Here is a 17,188-nt window from a genome sequence, read left to right as displayed (position 1 = left end):
TGACCCATCCCCTTGTTCACCCCCTGGGAGGTGAGGGGAGCAGTGGCCACGCCCGGGAATCATTTTTGGTGATTTAACCCCCAATTTCAACCCTTGATGCTGAGTGCCAAGCAGGGAGGTAATGGGTCCCATTTTTATAGTCTTTGGTATGACTCGGCCGGGGTTTGAACTCACAACCTACCGATCTAAGGGCGGACACTCTAACCACTAGGCCACTGAGTAGGTCCACGCATATGGAAAATTAGAGGGAACATTGTTTGGGGGTATCCATAATACGCCGATAGGTAGAAGTTTTTATTTACACGATGAGTTGGGTGTGTCTTGACCTCCGCGGCGGAACCTCTGAGGCCGACTCGCCGAACCCAGGTTAAGAACCACTGCTCTAACCACTAGGCCAGGGGTCGGCAACCCGCGGCTCCGGAGCCGCATGCGGCTCTTTGATCACCCTGATGCGGCTCAGCAGCTTACTTGCCGAACATCCCGATTTTCCCGGGAGACTTCCGGACTTCAGTGCCTCTCGCAGAAAACTCCCGGGATTAATATTCACTGATTTTCACCCTTACAGTTATGATAAGGGCGTGCCATGATGGTACATCATTTGGCGCCCTCTACAATCTGTATTAACAGCGTGCCAGCCCAACCACTTGTTATACAGTATGCATCTTCTGCTTGCACACGTACGTGACAGCAAGGCATACTTGGTCAACAGCCACACAGGTTAAACTGACGGTGACCATATAAAACAACTTTAACACTCTTACTAATAATGCGCCACACTTTGAACCAAAACCAAACAAGAATGACAAACACATTTTGGGAGAACATCTGCACCTTAACACAACATAAACACAACAGAACAAATACCCAGAATCCCATGCAGCACTGACTCTTCCGGGCTACATTATACACCCCTGCTACCACCAAGCAGTGTTATTTCATTTTAAATTTCAAAATTTTTTTGTGGCTCCCATTGTTTTCTATAATTTGTGAAACTGGTCAAAATGGCTCTTTGACGGGTAAAAGTTGCCGACCCCTGCACTAGGCCACTGAGTAGGTTAATAAATCCCTCCAATATATTAAAATACAGTAGTAAAGAGTTAAGAAATCAATATATCAACAAAATATTTTAAAAGGTAATTAAGACATCAGACGAAGACGCTTACAATCGTTGTATGCGGGACACGATGGTGTTGAAAGCAGCTTGGATGTCTGCCGTGCTGAAAGTGCAGACCACCGGCAGGCGGTGGTTCTGGAGCACGTCTGAAAGGTACTGTGATGGACAAGAGGACGACAACATGGCTGCTTGACAGCAGAGACGGCGGACAAAAAACTTTCGGTGCTGACCTGGCCCTGCCAGTCGGACGTGTTGATGAGGATGATGCTGTCAGGAAGCTGGTCGTCAGATACCAGGATGTGGTTCAGCTGATCATACACGGTCTTTCTCGGGATCTGCGCTGATGGAATTCCGGTTAGAAATGGACCGGCAAACCGGGGAAGAAAAAAACGCGAAGACGCGTCCACGTACTTGCAGGTGGCTGCGAGTGTCCATAGCACGTTCGTTGTCCAGACTGTTAGCTCGCTCGTTTTGCGGTCTGCTGGGCTGACGCTCCTTCAGCGATGTGCTGCGACCTCGCCTTCCCGCTATTTTAGGCTCCTGGCTACAAGAAAACATATCCACCGGTCAACTGTATGGACAAAACTACTGGGACATGCTAGACCGGGAGGTCGGCAACCCGTGGCTCTTTAGTACCGCCCTAGTGGCTCCCTGGAGCATTTTTCAAAAAAGGATCAAAAATGGAAACATTTTTGGTTTTAGTATGTTATTTGTTTGAGGACAAACATGACACAAACATTCCCAATTGTCAGAAAGCCCACTGTTTAATATATTTAATATGAGTATTTGGTGAACATCGTTTTGTCCTACTAATTTCGGCGGTTCTTGAACTCACCCTAGCGTGGACTGCGACGCTTGTTTACATGTAAAATCTTCCACTCTGTCTTTGTCTCATTTTGTCCACCAAAAGTTTTATGCTGTGCGTGAATGCACAAAGAGGAGCTTTGTTGATGTTATTGACTTGTTGGAGTGCTAATCAACGCTAACATGCTATTCAGGCTAGCTGTATGTACATATTGCATCATTATGCCTCATTTGTAGCTATATTTGAGCTCATTTAATATCCTTTACTATTATCCTCTTTGTATATAATTTAGTTTTGCATGTCTCATGACACATATCAGATAGTTGTTTGTTGTTCCAGACCACAGCAAACATTACCTAGCTTGCCAAAGATTGTAATAAATTTATTAAAAGAAGACGGCCTTAACTTGGACACACACATCTATACCTTTGGCCATTAGAAGCCAGTAATTTCCAGGAGTTTTCTTACCTTTTGAGTAGCCTGTGCTTTACTAATGGTTTCTAATGTTGTAAAAATGTGTAGAATAAATATTACATTTCAACATTTCTGTCAAGGAATATTTGCTTCAGCCTGCGACACATAGTCATTTTTAGGAATGTCCGATAATGGCTTTTTGCCAATATCCGATATTCCGATATTGTCCAGCTCTTTAATTACCGATACCGATATCAACCGATACCGATATCAACCGATATATACAGTCGTGGAATTAACTCATTATTATGCCTAATTTGGACAACCAGGTATGGTGAAGATAAGGTCCTTTTTTTTTTTTAATTAATAAAATAAAATAAGATAAATAAATTAAAAACATTTTTTTGAATAAAAAAGAAAGTAAAACAATATAAAAACAGTTACAAAGAAACTAGTAATTAATGAAAATGAGTCAAATTAACTGTTAAAGGTTAGTACTATTAATGGACCAGCAGCACGCACAATCATGTGTGGTTACGGACTGTATCCCTTGCAGACTGTATTGATATATAATGTAGGAACCACAATATTAATAACAGAAAGAAACAACCCTTTTGTGTGAATGAGTGTGAATGGGGGAGGGAGGTTTTTTGGGTTGGTGCACTAATTGTAAGTGTATTTTGTGTTTTTTATTTTGATTTAATAAAAAACAAAAAAACAACAACAACAACAACAAAGAAAACGATACCGATAATTAAAAAAACGATACCGATAATTTCCGATATTACATTTTAACGCATTTATCGGCCGATAATATCGGCCACATCTCTAGTCATTTTGAGAGTAGGCTAACATAGCTAATATAGACATGTGTTGCCTTCAACACTTATATAATATGAGAGGAGCCAGCATGGACGAATAGAACAGACAAGTCATTGTATTGTCTGCTCGCGGAAAACAAACATCCTAATCAACGATTTGACTCCCTCGAATGGCCTTGACGCTGTGAACAACAGGAACAGGCTGTTCTGAAAACACCCCCGAGGACACCTCAATGATGGACGCTTTTGACCTCCCTCCCTCCTCAACGACACCTGGAGTCGAACTTTTGCTTGCATGCAGATCGGCCTCAGTCTATGAACATTACATCATCACACCCAAGACAATGGGCACATACACACACACCTCCCCTCCCCCACCCCACGCCTTCACCACCGCTTGTTTCCCCTCGGGGTGATGGATGGCTAGCAGCGCTTTATAGCAGCAGTCGACCTCCAGGGCCCCAACTCCCCGCCCCTCTGTTGCGAGTTGTCGTGATTAAATGTAACGTGTTTATTATGTGTGCATTGCATGAAGGTTTTTTCCCACTCCAGACTAGGCCCCCTAAGGAGCCCAGTCTAGATTGTATTTTTTTACTCATCTTCTTCCCCTGCGTTTTACCTTGTTCTTATCTTTTTCAGGGCGCCTTGTGGCGACCCATCGGCGTTCCTGTTCTGTAACCCTGTACACTGTTTGTTTGTCAAATCTTGAACAGGTTTGTGCTGAAAACAAAGTTTCGTTGTACTTGTGCAATGACAATAAAGTCCTATCCTATCCTATCCTATATACGGCTTTTACATTTTTTGCGGCTCAAGGCAGATTTGTTTTTTGTATTTTTGGTCCAATCTGGCTCTTTCAACATTTCGGGTTGCCGACCCCTGTGCTAGTTAAATAGCCCATATTGTAGTATTTTTAAACGGTATTTGAAGTGTGCAACATAGCAGCCTGCTAAGCGACGTATCCTACTCGATCACATCTATGTCTTGTCGCAATGTGTGGATTTTATTCTCTCTCCTGATTTATTATTCACCTATTTGCTCATTTCTCATCCATTTCTATAGTTAGACGTCTGTAAAAAAAACACATATTCTTTTGTTGTTTCACTACTTCACATTCAAACTAGCTCAGCATGGCATGGCTTCACCTTGCTCCGTGTGGGTCCTCGCTAGATCTGCGTTTCTACTTAAATGATCCATATTTGGACGTTTCTCCATCGATTCGGAATAGTCTATGTCCGAATCGTGGTGCATCTACCAATCGATCATTTACTCAAAACCCCTACTCGGTAACATATATTTGATGTCACACGTTGTGCACCTGTTGGATGAAAGGATGAGCGACTCTGTCTTGGTCATCCTGCCACTAGGGGGCAGTCTGTCCTGGAATGTGTCCATGTTGTCCATCTCCAGCTCCGTGGTCGGCGTTACGGCCTCGGGATGCTCCTAGGTGTATCATATATGAGATGTGATCAGATATGAGCGATTCTTATGACTCCCGTACGAAACATGATCGCAAACTGAACAAGAGATTATCATGGATTTTCATGTGGATTATCATTGTCTCACGTATGAGACAATATCAAATATGCGAGATTCTTATGACTCACAACTGTAAAATTATCACATAGATTCTCATGACTCACGTAAATATTCTCATGATTTCAGGCAAAACTGGACAATCGTGCATTACATACTATACATTACCTTTTGCACTCTATTAATTTATATTATTATGTGTTGTCAACTTTGTACTTTTTGTATTATTATTTCTTTTTTATGTCATTGCCTGAAATAAATAAATAAATGGAAAAAAAAAAAGAAAAGTATTGATCAGGTATGATTCTCATGACTCACATATGAGACGATATTGCATACGCAAGATTCTCATGGCATGATTACATTTGAGAACTTTTCACAGCTCCCCATATGAGACATGATCAGATATGAGAGTCTCATGATTCACATATGAGACAATATCACATATGCGAGATTCTCATGACTCATGAATGAGACATGATCGGATATGAGAGTCTTATGACTCGCATTTGAGATAATATCACATGTGTGAGACTCTCATGACTCATGAATGAGACAAGATCGGATATGAGAGATTCTCATGGCTCATGTGTGAGACATGAGTGAGTGAGAGATTCTCATGACTCACATATGCAAGATTCTGATGACTCAAAAACGAGACATTATCACACACAGATTCTCATGACTCATGTATTAGACATGATCATATATGATAGATTCTCATGACTGACGTATTAAACAATATCGCATATGAGAGATTGTCATGACTCATGTATTAGACACAGTGTTGGGTTAGTTACTGAAAAGCAGTAACTAGTTACAGTTACTAGTTACTTCATTTCAAAAGTAACTCAGTTACTAACTCAGTTACTTACACCAAAAAGTAATGCGTTACTGTGAAAAGTAACTATTTAGTTACTTCTTTTTTTCTTCTTTTTTTTTTTTTTAAAGCTCCCATTAATGCCCTTTTAGCCTTCATTTCAGTACTGTTATTGCACTGGAGAATAATACAATCTGTTGATCAACTTGACATGCATTTGCATCACTGAACTCTGCTAAGCCATGTGCTCTACATACAACACACAAAGACAAAGATATGTTACAAAGGCCAATTTGTTTCTGGCCAGAACAAATTGACAAAACTATTTTAAATAGCTGCAACATAACGTACATAAGTAACAAACAGCATAATAACAGCATAGATGTAAACCAAGAAAGGCACACACTACATACACAAAGCCTAACCAGGCATTTTCTTCCTCAAGTAATTCTGATACAAAATCATGTCTGAAGCCCAGAACACTCTACACATTTCCCCAGTTTTAGTTTAGAGATAAGGAAAGATTGGCCTGGCCCACTAGGATCCCTCTTTATGTTTGTGAACTTTATAGTCTATACATTTAGAGTGATGTGATAATCAAACACTCGAGAAGTCTAGAATGAAAGAGTATATAAGAGAATTGACAGCAACGTTCCCTCTCAGGAGCGCGCCTGTGCAATTGCGCACTGCTCAAGCGTCCTCTGCGCACGGCAAATCTATGCCATGCACAAAATCAAATAAAAAAATAAGCGCATAACAATTTTCAACACGACATGGACACGACAGAGAAAACCGTTTTCGTCATCATTGTTCAAATATTGTAACGTCTGTCGAGACGCTTTGAGGACATGAATTCCATCCATCACTTTACTGAGCAAAAATCTTTATTGTCGGCCATAAACACATCACCAAAACATTAGTAAAAAAAATTATATCTAGCAAAAGTGGTCATTTTCTGCAGTACAAACCAGACCAAAAGCAACTTTGTTATATCAACAGCAGCCACTCGCTCTTTCTCACATGCGCCAACACTTGCACATATGGCACTTAGCCAGTGATGCGTTTACAGCCACACAAAAAGTCGGACAACTCCAACACCACACATAAAGTGTAATTCCAGGTCGTTACACTATGATTTACCAATCAAATGTGTGCTTATTCTAGTGTCATTTATTAGGAATCTTAATTTATAAATATTAATCATTAAATGCTGTTAGTATATTAAATAAATACTAATTAAAAAATATATTTTTTACAAACAGGAAGTTGCAGGAATGTACACATGATCCCCTGCTTACATCTCATTGTGCAACATGTGAATGTTTTAATGGGAACTAAATGCAATGACTGAAAGGGGTACTAATTATTTCCAAAGCAGGACCTCCACCCAGACAAACAATACAAGTACGCAGTTCATGAAAAACAATATTTGTTGCTATTGTCATTGTAAGTGGGCCTAAACACTTATATTAGAAATGGAAATGACTGCTGTCATTTGATTATAATAATAATAAGAGAATGTTGTCTGTCTATCTGTGTTGGCCCTGTGATGAGGTGGGGACTTGTCCAGGGTGTACCCTGCCTTCCGCCCGAATGCAGCTGAGATAGGCTCCAGCGACCCCGAAAGGGACAAGCGGTAGAAATGGATGGATGGATGGAGATTGAACTTGTTATTTAGTGAGGTTTGGGACAGGTGTGCTGCTGGTGTAGCCACAGTGTGCACGTCTGAAGTTGCTCAAATGGACTCCACTGAATGCTCAGGGAGTTTTTGCGTTTGCTCACACACATGAACAATTAGAGGGAACATTGATTGACAGAGTGTGTGTACCTTCAGCGGTGAATGATGAGCAGAGGCAGACTTAATCCATAAGTGGTGGAGGTGAAGTGGCATCAGAGTCTCTATCTCTCTTAACTAGCTTCGTCGAAGCATGTTGCTTATGTAGCTTGTTTCAGCAGATTTGAATTGCTGTTTTGGGCAGTAGATGGCATCTTTGATCCAAAGCACAATTTACATTTAACTAAAATGTTCTTTTCTTTGTGCTCGACAAAAGAAAAGTAGTGAAAATATCTCCATGTTAGCAAACTCGACTTCTGGCTCCGCCATGATCAGACACGCCCCCCCTCCCTTCCCTCCCTCTCCTCCCTCCCCACACTCACACGCACACACAGAGCGCATGTCTCTCTCTCTTCTCCGGCTTGTGACACAAGAAGAATCAGAACGATGACACAGCAGCGCTCCGATAAAACACACTCTATACTACATAAAAAGTAACGTAAAATAACGCAGTAACGCATCATGTAGTAACGGTAACTGAGTTACTGAATATAAAAAATAACGCGTTAGATTACTAGTTACCGCCGAAACTAACGGCGTTACAGTAACGCGTTACTTTGTAACGCGTTAGTCCCAACACTGATTAGACATGATCATATAAGATTCTCATGAATGATTTGTACAATGCTTTTCAACCTTCAAGGTACTCAAAGTGCTTTGACACTCGTGATTAAGGGCTATATAAATGCACTTTTATTGATTGATTGATGATGATTGACTAGGATGGCAGAAGCTGAACCAGGAACCCTCAAGTTGCTGGCACAGCCGCTCTACCAACCTCAGACGTGAGAGAATCTCATGACTCACATATGAGACACGGTCAGACACGTTGTCGTCCTCATGGCCACGTTTGCTGGCATCGTTGTCAATCTGCAGGCAGACACAAGTAAAGAGAAGTTATGATGGACATGAAATCTCCACGAGGGTCCAAATGGACGTCTCACCACACTGGCATGCTCAAGTTGGCTGCTGTGGACGCTCCCGATCTCCGTCTGCGAGCTCGACAGCGACAAACCTTCGAAATATGGCCTGCAATGGAAGTAAGTGCATTTTATTTATAAAGCACTTTTCACAGATAAAATCACAAAGCTCTGTACAAAACATAGGTGAAGTAAAACAACTAGAGATGTTCGATAATGGCTTTTTTGCCGATATCTGATATTGTCCAACTCTTAATTACAGATTCCGATATCAACCGATACCGATATATACAGTCGTGGAATTAACACATTATTATGCCTAATTTTGTTGTGATGCCCCGCTGGATGCATTAAACAATGTAACAAGGTTTTCCAAAATAAATCAACTCAAGTTATGGAAAGAAAATGCCCACATGGCACTGCCATATTTATTATTGAAGTCACAAAGTGCATTATTTTTTTTTAACATGCCTCAAAACAACAGCTTGGAATTTGTGAGATGCTCACTTGAGAGAGCATGAGGAGGTTGAGGTGGAGGGTGTATATTGTAGCGTCCCGGAAGAGTTAGTGCTGCAAGGGGTTCTGGGTATTTGTTCTGTTGTGTTACGGTGCGGATGTTCTCCCGAAATGTGTTTGGCATTCTTGTTTGGTGTGGGTTCACAGTGTGGCGCATATTTGTAACAGTGTTAAAGTTGTTTATACAAGCACCCTCAGTGTGACCTGTATGGCTGTTGACCAAGTATGCTTGCATTCACTTGTGTGTGTGAAAAGCCGTAGATATTATGTGACTGGGCCGGCACGCAAAGGCAGTGCCTTTAAGGTTTATTGGCGCTCTGTACTTCTCCCTACGTCCGTGTACACAGCGGCGTTTGAAAAAGTCATACATTTTACTTTTTGAAACCGATACCGATCATTTCCGATATTACATTTTAAAGCATTTATCGGCAGCCTGATATTATCGGACATCTCTAAAAACAACAATTCAATTAAAACAACAGGGGCAACATCACAAAAAGGATACAAAGTGGATTAAAATGTATAGTTAAAAGGTGCATTAACTAAAAGCTTTACTAAAAAGAGAAGTTTTCAAATGTTTCTTAAAAGTTTCAACACAATTAAATTAAGTTGTTCCAGAGTCTGGGAGCTATAGCCTGGAAAGCCAGGTCTCCACGGGTTTTAAAAACAAGTTTTTGGGATCTTTAGAAGACCCTGGCCTGAAGACCGGAAGCTGTGCCCTGAAGAGTAGGGGCATAACAAGCATACTTGCCAACCCTCCCTATTTTCCTGGGAGACTCCCGAATTTCAGTGCCCCCCACGAAAATCTCCCGGGGCAACCATTCTCCTGAATTTCTCCCGATTTCCACCCGGACAACAGTATTGGGGGCGTGCCTTAAAGGCACTGCCTTTAGCGTCCTCTACAACCTGTCGTCACGTCCGCGTTTCCTCCATTTGAGCACTCACATCAAATATGCGGCTTTACACACACAGAAATGAATGCAATTCACACTTGATCAACAGCCATACAGGTCACACTGAGGGTGGTCCGTATAAACAACTTTAACACTGTTACAAATATGCGCCACACTGTGAACCCACACCAAACAAGAATGACAAACACATTTCGGGAGAACATCTGCGCCGTAACACAACATAAACACAACATAAGCACAACAGAACAAATACCCAGAATCCCTTGCAGCACTAACTCTTCCGGGACGCTACAATATACACCCCCCGCTACATGCAGAATTTAACTGGAAGCCAATGAAGACTGGATAAAATGATATGGGCTGTTCTGGGTGCACCGGTCAAAAGTCTGGCAGCTGCATTTTGCACAGTTTAAAGTCTCTTTAGCGTTGACTTGTCAAAAAAAGTGACAAGAGAATTGCAATAGTCAATACGAGACGAAATGAACGCGTGAATGATCATTTCGAGATCCAATTTTGACATGACGGCGCAGACTATGTTCTGGCACAGAAACACTATAAGCAAATATAACGTTGTTTTTTAACTGGGGATGTAACAGTATCAAAATCTCACTGTACGAAATTATCGCAGCTACAAGGCCACGGTATGATATTATTGTGGTATATTATATGTGTATAATATACAAAAAGAAATATATATATATATATATATATATATATATATATATATATATATATATATATATATATATATATATATATATATATATATATATATATATATATATATAAAAAAGACTTAAAATGCCATAGTGTGTAAAATGAAGTTGCATGACATTTTGTTGTTGACATTTTTTTAGACAAGCACACTCAGTTCTTGAGGAGATCTTTGTGTGTGTTGATTTGATGTCCAGGAACTGACTTGAGTTTGGGTTTTGGTGTGCTCAGGACGCTGTCGTCGTCGTCCAGTTCTGGTTCGCTCTCGCTGGGGTTCTCAAACTCCACACTGTCCAGATCCTCTTCCTCCGCCTCGGGAGGAGCCTCAGCCAGATCCTGCTCAGAGTCCAGAACCTTCATACACACACACATTCTTGTATTTGTTACCTTCTTGAGACCTCCCAAAAATGCCTACCTCTTTAGGACCACCCTTTCTAGATATGTAAAGATTTGTATTTACAACAGTAATAATATATACATACTATGCAAATATAAAAAAGCTTGTTGTGAAAAATGAGTTGGAATTTTTTTCAAGAAAAAGGTCACAATTTCACAAGAAAAACTTAGAATTTGGGCAGTGTTATAATAAAAGTGGTCATTTTACACAATTACAGTCGCAAATTTTACAAAATAACAGTCGCAAATTTTACAAAAAAACGCTTAAAGTTTTGGCAATTTTATGAAAAGAGTCGGAATTTTACTCGACAAAAGTCACAATTTTATACGAAAACCTTAAAAATGTTGGCAATATTATAATAATAATCGGAATTTTTATTTGGCAAAATTATGACAAAAGTCATCATTTTACTCAAAAAATGTCACTATTTTACAAGAACAACAAAAAAGTCAGGGCTTCACTGCTTAGGCTGCTGCCCCCGCGACCCGACCTCGGATAAGCGGAAGATGGATGGATGGATGGAAGGTCACAATTTCACAAGAAAAACTTAGAATTTGGGCAGTATTATAATGAAAATTGTAATTTTACTCGAAAATTGTAATTTTACTCAACGCAAATCAAAACTTTACAGGAAAAACTGAACATTTCTGCAATATTATGATAAAAGTTGGAGCTTTACTCAATAACAGTCGCAATTTTACAAAAAAACGCTTAAAATTTTGGCAATTTTATGAAAAGAGTCTGAATTTTACTCGACAAAAGTCAAAATTTTATAGGAAAACCTTAAAAATGTTGGCAATATTATAATAATAGTCGGAATTTTTATTTGGCAAAATTATGACAAAAGTCATAATTTTACTCAAAAAATGTCACTATTTTACAAGAACAACAAAAAAGTCAGGGCTTCCCTGCTTAGGCTGCTGCCCCCGCGACCCGACCTCGGATAAGCGGAAGAAGATGGATGGATGGATGGAAGGTCACAATTTCACAAGAAAAACTTAGAATTTGGGCAGTATTATAATAAAAGTTGTCATTTTACTCAACGCAAGTCAAAACTTGACAAGAAAAACTGAACATTTGTGCAATGTTATGATAAAAGTTGGAACTTTACTCAATGACAATCGCAATTTTACAAAAAAACGCTTAAAATTTTGGCAATTTTATGAAAAGAGTCGGAATTTTACTCGACAAAAGTCACAATTTTATAAGAAAACCTTAAAAATTTTGGCAATATTATAATAATAATCTGAATTTTTATTGGGCAAAATTATGACAAAAGTCTTAATTTTACTCAAAAAATTTCACTATTTTACAAGAACAACAAAAAAATTGGCAACATTGTGATACAAGTCCGAATTTTATACGACAAATGTCACCATTTTGCATTAAAAAGTTATAATTTTACATTAAAAAAAGTTATAATTTTATGAGAAAATATTGCAATATTACAGAAACACAAAGAATATGAGAAATTGTTCCAAATTTTATCAGAAAAAAGTCAACACATTGTGAGAAAAAGACTGCTTTTAGTCTTTTTTTTGTAATTGGTTTTTAATCTTCATTATGTACTTCAAGTTATTACAGTATGTCTCTATATACATATCTATTTAATTCGTTTGAGAAATTTTGGCCAAAGGGTGCGCATTTCAATTTCTTACACACAATTGTTATTTCTGCTCCACATGGAGAGGAGCCAGATGAGGTGGTTCGGGCATCTGGTCAGGATGCCACCCGAACGTCTCCCTAGGAAGGTGTTTAGGGCACGTCCGACCGGTAGGAGGCCACGGGGAAGACCCAGGACACGCTGGGAAGACTATGTCTCCCGGCTGGCCTGGGAACGCCTCGGGATCCCCCGGGAGGAGTTGGACCAAGTGGACCAAACTTAGAATTTGGGCAGTATTATAATAAAAGTTGTAATTTTACTCAACGCAAGTCAAAACTTTACAAGAAAAACTGAACATTTGTGCAATATTCTGATAAAAGTTGGAACTTTACTCAATGACAATCGCAATTTTACAAAAAAAACGCTTACAATTTTGGCAATTTTATGAAAAGATTCGGAATTTTACTTGACAAAAGTCACAATTTTATAGGAAAACCTTAAAAATGTTGGCAATATTATAATAATAATCGGAATTTTTATTGGGCAAAATTATGACAAAAGTCATAATTTTACTCAAAGAATGTCACTATTTTACAGGAACAACAAAAAAATTGGCAACATTGTGAGAAAAGTCAGAGTTTTATACGACAAATGTCACCATTTTGCATTACAAAGTAATAATTTTACATAAAAAAAGTAATAATTTTATGAGAAAATATTGCAATATTACAGAAACAGAAAGGATATGAGAAATTGTTCCCAATTTTATAAGAAAAAAGACGACACATTGTGAGAAAAAGACTGCTTTTAGTGATCTTGTTTTTGTTTTTTTTTGTTTGTAATTGGTTTTTAATCTTCATTATTTACTTCAAGTTATTACAGTATGTCTCTATATACATATCTATTTAATTTTTGGGGAAATCTTGGCCAAAAGGTGCGCATTTCAATTTCTTACACACGCTTGTTATTTCATATGTTGCCAGAGGGGGGGGGGCACTTTTAAAACCGACACACAGTCAATTTGAAAAATCCCTCCTTTTTGGGACCACCCTAATTTGGATAGATTTCACCACCAGGGGGTGCAAATGATACATTCTCTATTAGATGCAATGGTTTTCCGTATTGGGACCATGATTTATGTCCTAACTTGTTCACACCTCCTCATATGGAAGGTACTTTTCCTTCTTGATGTCTCAAGAAGGGTAGAAATACAAGAAAACAAATTGCAGGTGTTTAAATTGTGATTGGTGGGTGACATGATGGGCGTCTCCCCCGCCTTCAGCCCATGTGCAACTGGTGTAGGCCATAAGGGACAAGCGGTAGAAAATGGATGGATGGATGATCGGTGTCGCTCACCTCGTCAGACACTCGGAACCTCTTGAGAAGAGCGACCACCCTTTGCTTGAAGTTCTGCTGCTGAAAGACCAAACAATCAAGTCAGATTTTGTTTGAAAGAAAACAAACATTCTACTGATTTATCTCATGTAAAAATCAGGCAAGATGGCGCTTTAAAGAGTTTATTTTTATTGCTTTTTTTCAAAGCTTCACAACAACCAAGTGTCCGCATTGTTTTAATAACATTTAACTTTAACATTAGCATTAACTTAACTTTTAGCTATATTGTTAGCTTTAGCTTCAAACGCATGTTCATCTTTAGCTGTAGCTTTAGCTTAACTTTATGCTACAGGCTTAATTGTTTAGATGTATCCTCATTTGTGGATTTAGCTTCAGTGTAATCTTATATTTCAGCTTTGGTTTTAGCTCCATCTTCAAGTTCGAGATCTCCACCCTTATTCGTCTTTGTCTTGCATTAGCTTTAGCTTAGATTCCCGCTGCATCTTTAATTTTAAGTTCACTTTTATCTTATGCATTAACATTATCTTTCGTGTTAGTTTTATGTTCCTTTTCCTCTTATCTTTATCTTCTTTTCAGCGTTTGTGTACTTCTGACCCTATCGTTATTGTGGAGGATGCAGATATGTTTAAGAGTTCTTTCTTTTTACATAGACATGTTTAGAGTAGATAGTACTTTTCCTTTGTTTATCCTACCAGTCTCTCTTTGTCTTCAGATTGTCTGTTTTATGTCTCAACCTTGGAATGTGAAAACCTCCCCCATTGGTTTCTTATCAGTGTTGCGAGGGGTTGATGGGGGTTGTCTTTGTGTGAGAAGAAGTTGGTTTTTCCCCTTGGAATGCCAGATCAACTAGAGCAGTATTGGTTAAGCTGATCTCCCAAAGCTTTGGTATAAACTTGAAAATATTCCAATTCTGTCTTGATGGTCCTTCTTACTCAGCATGTATGTCATCGAAAGAATTTGGGATTGACCAGTAACTTAGATTCCCTTAGGGGAAGAACTGGTCCGACGCAACGTTATCCTAAGCATTAGCTTTCGCGTCAATTTCGTGTTCACATTATCCTTCATCTGTAGCGCCTGTAGATTTATTTTCAGCCTTAGTTTCAAACTTGTGTTTACTTTTGCATCATCATTAGCTTGAGTGTTAGGCGCAGCGTATTTTTCGGACCATAAGGCGCATCGGATTTTAAGACGCACTGTCAGAATAATTGTATCTAAGTTATCACAAAACTTTGTGTTGCCATGAGTTCCCGGCGAGAAGACAAAAGCTGTCTTTCATCCTACCAAGAAGAAGGCTTGTAAAACTCCACTTTGTAGAATGGGAAGCAACATGAAGGTGTTCTGTTTCTTTGATGTATTGTAATCAACAGAAAGATATTGTCTGACCCGAGATCTACAAAGCAAAGAGGAAGCAGGACCTGACTCCCCTCCAGGGACCTCTTCTTTGAACTGTTTTACGACCTTTTCTTTGAACTGTTTTTAATCAAACGCGATGGCTGTTTACGACCCCCGCCCCTTAGAAACAGCCGTTCCCATGTAATCAGGGAAAGTCCAAATAAAAGAAGAGGCGTACAATCTTTTGTCAGAGCGTGGTGAGACTGTGCAAAGAGTACAGTCCAGACGTCTCTCCTCAATTTAGCCAAATTTTATTCTGTCTCTGATTAATTCTTTGCTTCTTGTCTTGTTTAATAGATGTCATCAGTGTTTGAACCTGACACGCACTGTCGATGAACAGGTCTATTCGGGTCTATTTTCATACAAAAGGATAAAAGGGGTCGTATTATGATTTTTTTTTCTACATTTAAAACACTTCCTTGTGATCTACGTAACATGTAATGGTGGTTCTTTGGTCAAAAACATTGCATAGATTATGTTTTACAGAGCATCTTCAAGCCGTTTTCTGTCTTGTTTACGTGGCTGTAATGAGTAATGTTCTATATTCTCAATAAAACATCAACGTTTTGGTCTTGCTTGCTTACCGGTACTTGCTAGTGTCATTTAATGAACAGGCGTCAACCTGCAGTCCACACGTACCACTTATCATTACACCTTGTATCACCACCAAAATAAGCACGACCAGATTTAATACATACATAAGGCGCAGCGCGTATAAAGTGAACTGTCGATTTTTGAGAAAATGAGAGGATTTTAAGGGCGCCTTATAGTTCTAAAAATACAGTAGTTTTAGCTTTTGTCTGCTCTGTCCCTCATCTTTAGCGTTAGCTCAGTTAGCTTTAATAAGATAGAACAGACTTTATTCATCCCTCAGTGGGGAAATCATGTGGTTACAGTGCAGTTTTAAAAAATCTACAAAAAATAAGTTACAACTAGAGATGTCCGATAATGGCTTTTTTGCCGATATCCGATATTCCAATATTGTCCAACTCTTAATTACCGATTCCGATATCAACCGATACCGATATATACAGTCGTGGAATTTACACATTATTATGCCTAATTTTGTTGTGATGCCCCGCTGGATGCATTAAACAATGTAACAAGGTTTTCCAAAATAAATCAACTCAAGTTATGGAAAAAAGTGCCAACATGGCACTGCCATATTTTTTATTATTGAAGTCACAAAGTGCATTATTTTTTTTAACATGCCTCAAAACAGCAGCTTGGAATTTGGGATATGCTCTCCCTGAGAGAGCATGAGGAGGTTGAGGTGGGCGGGGTTGGGGGGGCGGGGTTGAGGTGGGGGTTAGCAGGGGGGTATATTGTAGCGTCCCGGAAGAGTTAGTGCTGCAAGGGGTTCTGGGTATTTGTTCTGTTGTGATTATGTTGTGTTATGGTGCGGATGTTCTCTCGAAATGTGTTTGTCATTCTTGTTTGGTGTGGGTTCACAGTGTGGCGCATATTTGTAACAGTGTTAAAGTTGTTTATACGGCCACCCTCAGTGTGACCTGTATGGCTGTTGACCAAGTATGCATTGATGTGATTGGGCCGGCATGCAAAGGCAGTGCCTTTAAGGTTTATTGGACCTATGTCAGCGTACCACTCCATACAGCGGCGTTTTAAAAAGTCATAAATGTTACTTTTTGAAACCGATACCGGTCATTTCCGATAGTACATTTTAAAGCATTTATCGGCCGATAATATCGGCATTCCGATATTATCGGACATCTCTAGTTAAAACACATGAAAACAAGAGGTAAACATTAAAGCAAAAAAGGCCATAAAATACATTAGCCATTTCACCAGCGCTATTTCTACATACTACAGCAGGGGTGTCAAACGTACGACCAGCGGGCTTGAACAGGTTTTATCCGGCTTGCGGGATGAGTTTGCCACGTATGAAAATGAGCCGAAATTTTTGAATGAAAGAAACTGCTGTTCCAAATGTGTCCACTAGATGCTGCAATAGCAATTCTTTGTATCTTTGTAGATTATGCTACATATTTAAAAAAAACAACAACAAAAAAACACA

At 39.3% G+C, this 17,188-nt stretch overlaps 1 protein-coding gene across 5 annotated transcripts in view; it reads right to left on the bottom strand.

Moving 5' to 3' along the window:
- The window catches only part of pacs2 (phosphofurin acidic cluster sorting protein 2), an 89,369-nt gene that overhangs the window by 36,920 nt on the left and 35,261 nt on the right, over positions 1-17,188 (bottom strand). For 3 of the 5 annotated variants that reach the window (XM_061969004.1, XM_061969005.1, XM_061969008.1), the window contains exons 8-15: positions 13,762-13,821; positions 10,611-10,759; positions 8,286-8,370; positions 8,149-8,211; positions 4,470-4,594; positions 1,526-1,658; positions 1,345-1,449; positions 1,164-1,270 (exon numbers count right to left, since the gene is read on the bottom strand). In XM_061969004.1, coding sequence (XP_061824988.1) covers positions 1,164-1,270; positions 1,345-1,449; positions 1,526-1,658; positions 4,470-4,594; positions 8,149-8,211; positions 8,286-8,370; positions 10,611-10,759; positions 13,762-13,821 — 827 coding nt within the window. The remainder of the gene's footprint in view (positions 1-1,163; positions 1,271-1,344; positions 1,450-1,525; positions 1,659-4,469; positions 4,595-8,148; positions 8,212-8,285; positions 8,371-10,610; positions 10,760-13,761; positions 13,822-17,188) is intronic. The other 2 variants (XM_061969007.1, XM_061969006.1) reach the window with 2 other exon arrangements.

This window comes from Nerophis lumbriciformis, linkage group LG08, assembly GCF_033978685.3.
Source record: "Nerophis lumbriciformis linkage group LG08, RoL_Nlum_v2.1, whole genome shotgun sequence".
NCBI lineage: Eukaryota > Metazoa > Chordata > Actinopteri > Syngnathiformes > Syngnathidae > Nerophis > Nerophis lumbriciformis.
Note: the sequence above shows the minus strand (reverse complement) of the source record. Positions and strands in the feature narration are given on the sequence as shown.